A 6000-nucleotide genomic window follows, 5' to 3' on the forward strand; every position below is an offset into this window, starting at 1 on the left:
CTTCCAGAATCCTCCCCCTTTCCCTCTACAAACCTGCTTAATGAGTCACCCCTGTTTGGTGTGCCAGTGGGGATGTGAGTTTCATCTAAATCAGTGAGTCTCACTTCCCCCAGCCTTTCTGGGCTGAATTAAGAATAGTCACTTCCTGGGAGTTGATCAGACTCCCCTTCTGCTCTCTTGGGATGGGCTTTTCTTTTCCCTAAATGCCTTACTGTAATTCCTGATGTATGTTGGTCCTGGAGATCATCCTGCAGCCCCTTCCAAGGTTCTGATGCACTGTTTGGGAGTGGGCACTGGGGCACAAAGAGAGCCACTCTCCTATCTGGCCTGCAGTCCTCCCAGTGGCACCTAGGGTTGCAGGTCTCCCATGGCCCGGGGCCTTGGTCCCACTAGTGAAGGAGACAAGTAAGCCTGCCATCTCCAGTCTCTGTTCCAGTGCCAGAAAATGTAGCAGGAAATCAGAGATCTGGAGAGACCAGTGGGTTTGCAGGAGGATTTTATTTAACGTGTTCACAGGCTTAGTGGAATTGCTTCCTAATTCTGAGCAAAAGACAAAATGGGATGTCTTTATGCACCTGGGTGGTATAGGATGATGAAGCAGAAAGCAAGTTTACAGATGCCAGAACAAAGAGCAGTTAATTCTGGTGTATTTTACATTTGAAGAATAACAGCTTGAAAAACACATTTCACAGTTACAGGTTTATCTGGTTTGTGACCTTGCACCTGGTCATCAAGAAAACCAGGGATTTCTAGATGCCTGGAAACTTTGCTAAGAATATAGGGAGGATAGATAAGGTTGGTTTGTTTGAATAATATCCATTATTTTCATTATATTCAAAGAAGTACAGTTAGTCAAAGGACATACAATTTGTAAAAAGGAAGTCTTAATTAGATATTGTTCATACTTCCATCTCATTTGCATCCCTAGATCTGATGCACATTAACATCCAGAAAGAATGAAAAAAAATCTTGAAAGCCAAAATTTTAATGTTAATTTTTAAAAATATATTTAGGTAGTTATCAGACATAGTCTCTCTGTTCTTACCCCAAACACACACTTACCATGGCTACTTTTCTCCCACTTTGGTGAAGGTTTTAGTTAAAGGTTTAATTCTGCAGTGATTTCTTGTCTCTTACATTGTTGTCTTTTTTTGGTTTTCATTTATCACAGGTCAGTAATTTTCTAACAACTAAGGTAGAACAGGACAAAAATAACAAATTTTGCCTACTTCGATCTTTTTTAATCCAGTTGTCTCTTAGTATCAGGACCTCGAAGGATACCCAGAATCTAATGCTCAAATCCTTTTATATAAGTTGGTATACTATTTGCATAACTTCTGCACATCCTCCTGTATATTTCAAATCATTTCTAGATTACTTAGAATACCTAATATAACATAGACACTATGTAAATAGTTATACTGTATTTTTTAAATCCATATTTTTTTTTTCCTGAGTATTTCAATCTGTAGTTGGTTTAATCCTAGGTTGTAGAACCCTCAGATGCAGAGGCAACTATATAGTTCATGGACCAGGCTGGCAAAGTTTCCATGTAGGGCCAGAAAGTAAATGTTTTACACTTTCTGGGCTACATAATCTATCCCATTGTTTTCTTTTTCAACCATTTAAAAATTAAAAATACTTAGTTTGAGGGTAGTTAAAAACGGGGTAAGCCAGGTTTGGCCAAAGTTTGCCAATTCCTGGACTAGTCTGCTGAATCTTTAAAGCTTATGTAAAATCATCATTGCCATCATGGAATAGACTTTGAAAAAATCATGACTGTAGCTGGGCACAGTGGCTCACACCCGTAATCCCAACACTTTGGAAAGCTGAGGCAGGTGGGTCCTGAGGTCAAGAGATTCAGACCATCTGGCCAACATGGTGAAACCCTGTCTCTACTAAAAATAGAAAAATTAGTTGGGCATGGTGATATGCACCTGTATTTTCCAGCTACCTGGGAGACTGAGGCAGGAGAATCCCTTGAACCCAGGAGACAGAGGTTGCAGTGAGTCAAGATTGTGCCACTGTACTCGAGCCTGGTGACAGAGCAAGACTCCATCTCAAAAAAAAAAAAAAGACTAACTAAATCCTGTGAAATAGTCGCTAATAAAGAAATCTTTGTTGTATTTAAGCTTGAATCCCAAGTAGAAAAATTATCAGATTGCCATTCCGAGTGCTGCAGATTACTACCCTACGTAGCACAAGTTGTACTAGTACAGAAAGTCTTCGGAGGAAAAATCCTCTTTAAGTCTCCTTACCTTTGAAAACTAATTTATTCTCTGTGTAGATAATCTTCTGTATCACTGATTTCTTTCAGCCGACCTCAAGAGAATTTGCAAGACAATAGTTGAGGCTGCAAGTGACGAGGAGAGACTAAAAGCTTTTGCTCCCATTGAGGAAATGATGACTTTTGTGCAGTTTGCTAATGATGAATGTGATTATGGCATGGGGCTTGAGTTGGGAATGGACCTCTTTTGCTATGGCTCACATGTGAGTAAAAAAACTCCACCTGCCACCCACTGCCCCAACTCCCTCCTCTACCCCCAACACACATGAATACATGCACATTTATACCCCCAGATTCCAGCAGAGCTAAGATATTCAGCTTGTATTTCAAAATGAATTTTTTGAAGTGATTTTTTTTTTAAAGCAGATGTCCTAAAAATATTTGAAATTCATCTTATATTCTAGCAAATGTAATAACTAAGATTATTTGCATTCAAGCTTAAAGTGTATTTACTTATTAGGCACATTATAGGGATATGCCTTCTTGCTGTGTGTATAGATTTGGGGCTATATATGGGGATGTGTGCACACACCTTAGGCTCCATTTTGTTTCCATTGTGGTGGGGGTATTTGTTATTGTGCTTGAAATCTTAGATGAAAAATACACTTTAAAAATTGTTTAAGCTTTAGGCCGGGCGCGGTGGCTCAAGCCTGTAATCCCAGCACTTTGGGAGGCCGAGGCGGGTGGATCACGAGGTCAAGAGATCGAGACCATCCTGGTCAACATGGTAAAACCCCGTCTCTACTAAAAATACAAAAAATTAGCTGGGCATGGTGGCGCGTGCCTGTAATCCCAGCTACTCAGGAAGCTGAGGCAGGACAATTGCCTGAACCCAGGAGGTGGAGGCTGCGGTGAGCCGAGATCGCGCCATTGCACTCCAGCCTGGGTAACGAGAGCAAAAACTCCGTCTCAAAAAAAAAAAATTGTTTAAGCTTTGTAAGAGATGCTGTTTTACCATTAACTAATTGCTCATTAATAAGAAAATTTTACTTAATAGCTAAACCTGTGCTTACTCAACCGTAGTTGCCTGAAAGTCAAAGAGACAATAAGGTATAGCAGGCATGACATGCCCGTGGGGCTAAACTGGTTGTAAATGACATCTTCCCCAGTGTATAAGATTGGGCAAGCTTTCTAGCACTTTGGTATCCATTTCTTTACCTGTAAGCTATGTCTGCACATGTGCACACCCGTTCGCAGAGCATTTAATTCTCATTTAACCTACTTATAACTAAGTCACAGAGAAGCAAGCCATCTTGCCCAGGTTGACATGAGCAGTCTGGTTCCAAAGTCAGTGCCTAAATGAGTGCAGTAATTCTGAAACTATAAAATGCATGTGACTCACCTGCAGATGTTGTTAAAATGCACTCTATTGGTAGGTCCAGGATTAGATCGGAGACTGCGTATCTGTCATGCTTCCAGGTGCTGGTAATGCTGCTGCTCTACAGACCACAGGGGAAAGAGCAAGACTAAACCAGTAGCTTTCCAGCTTTAGCGTGCATCAGTCATCGGGAGGGCTTGTCCAAACCCACACTGGCACTCTCCCCAAGTTTGAGAGCTAGGGTAGGTCCTGAGAATTTGCATTTCCAACAAGTTACCAAGTAAAGTTGATGCTCCTGGTCAGGGCTGTACATTTTGAGAACCCTGCTATAAACCATCTTATACAACTTTTCTTTGCCAACCTCATAATTATCAGTAAAAATCAAAATGTTTTAACAGCCAGAATGACAGTCATCAGTCAATCCAAATGGTGCTTGACCTGCTAGAAAGGCCCTAACAATAAACAGAGCCATAAGATGCGAACCAGTGAATAGCAACTTGATTGTTGTGAGAATGAAATGATGTGTAAGAGTTATAAAAAGATTTAGCACAGGCCAGGCACAGTGGCTCACGCCTGTAATCCCAACACTTTGGGAGGCCAAGGCAGGTGGATCATGAGGTTAGGAGATCAAGACCATCCTGGCCAATATTCTGAAACCCTGTCTACTAAAAATACAAAAATTAGCCAGGTGTGGTTGCGAGCGGCTGTAGTCCTAGCTACTTGGGAACCTGAGGCAGAAGGATCACTTAAACTCAGGAGGCAGAGGTTGCAGTGAGCTGAGATGGTGCCACTGCACTCCAGCCTAGCACCAGAGTGAGACTGTCTCAAAAAAAAAAAAAAAATTAGCGCAGTACTTACCACATGTTAAGGGCTAAATGTATGATCAACAAAAAGGTGGTATATGTAGATAACAGTAATCTAAAATCTTTTGATAAACTTAAGGCAGTGGCTCCTAACAGGGATTGGGAGGTGGTACATGTTGGGGATGGGGGAGAAGGAATTTGAGGATAAAGGAAATACGATCTGAAAACCCACTTTCAGCATAGCTATTGTTACAGAATCAAGGGAAATAAGCTTAAACTTTGACTGGAAATACACTGGAGAGAATAAAACGTATTTATGGGCATAGTTTGGGGTGATACAAAATTGATAAAACCTAAAGGAAGAATGAAACTCAAATTTAGTTTTCTTAATTTTCAAGATATGCCATTAGTCTTCTAGAGCAACAAGATTGCCTCTTAGAATGACAGGTGCCTGTCTCTAAATTGTGTTCGCTTATCACTTGAGAGTGTAGCTAAAATGATTTTGGAAGTAGCCTTTGTTAAACAAGTCCTTTTTTTTTTTTTTTTTTTTTTTTTTGATATTTTTTCTGCTACTTACTAGGATATCTGCTATGTTCTCTGCTTCATGTTATATTTTTTTATTTTTCAGTATTTTCATAAAGTTGCTGGTCATCTTTTACCTCTTGCTTATAAACTGTTGAAGAGGAATCTGTTTGCAGAAATCATTGAGGAACATCTGGCAAACAGAAGTAAAGAGACCATAGACCAACTTTCTGCATGAGTAAGGAGGCCTATTTGGTGTACAGTATTTCAAAGGACTAATATTAAACTTGTGATTTTTGTTTTGTTTTTAAGGAATACAAAAATAAACATTTACTAAAAATATAAGGTTCTTCTGCCTGGTTTTCCTTCTTTAATGTGCAAGCAAATGGCAGTCAGTTCATCTAAATGGTCACCCTTTGATATGTCAGAGGAAGCCACTGTCTAATGCCTGTGGTTAACCGGACCATCCTTACAGAGTCTTGTATCAGTATTTATCATATGGGCAACTAAGAATATTTCTTCTGAGTGAGTCTTGGGTTAACAGCTGTAGCTTTAAGGATTGGGTTTATGGTGGGTGAGGAGGGGAACAGAAGGAAACTCTGCAATCAGCACTCTCCCAGGGTGCCTGACTGTGACCTACCCAACCTGCATTTTGGGTAGTATCTATCTCCAGGTGACTCCCAGCAAGTAGTCGAGTTATCCTGTTACAGATATTTTCAATCTTAACTTAGTCTGTCATTTACTAATACAGCCTGGTATATTGATACATAGTGTTAACATAAGATAGTAATCAGTATGCTGTTAATTTATATTTCAGAGTTTTTCATTGCAAATCATTTCACTGGATTTTTAGTACAAATCTGTGAATAGCTGTGTTTTACTGGATCCTGATTTTCCTTAAACCTGATATGTCCCTCACCTTAAAAGTAGAGGTCAGGGCCAGGCACAGATACTCAACGCCTGTAATCCCAGCACTTTGGAAAGCCAAGGTGGGTGGGTCACTTGAGGTCTGGAGTTAGTGACCAGCCTGGCCAACATGGTGAAACCCCATCTCTACTAAATATACGAAA

The 6000-nt window shown here is 40.2% G+C and overlaps 1 protein-coding gene across 2 annotated transcripts in view; it reads left to right on the plus strand.

The window, feature by feature from the left end:
* LOC101046111 (histone PARylation factor 1) overlaps positions 1–5279 on the plus strand; it is a 45240-nt gene extending 39961 nt beyond the window's left edge. For both annotated transcript variants that reach the window (XM_003928149.4, XM_010338739.3), the window contains exons 7-8: positions 2318–2490; positions 5037–5279. In XM_003928149.4, coding sequence (XP_003928198.1) covers positions 2318–2490; positions 5037–5168 — 305 coding nt within the window. In that variant the 3' untranslated portion in view covers positions 5169–5279. The remainder of the gene's footprint in view (positions 1–2317; positions 2491–5036) is intronic.
* Positions 5280–6000: the final 721 nt, after the last annotated feature.

This window comes from Saimiri boliviensis, chromosome 2, assembly GCF_048565385.1.
Source record: "Saimiri boliviensis isolate mSaiBol1 chromosome 2, mSaiBol1.pri, whole genome shotgun sequence".
NCBI classification, from domain to species: Eukaryota; Metazoa; Chordata; class Mammalia; order Primates; family Cebidae; genus Saimiri; species Saimiri boliviensis.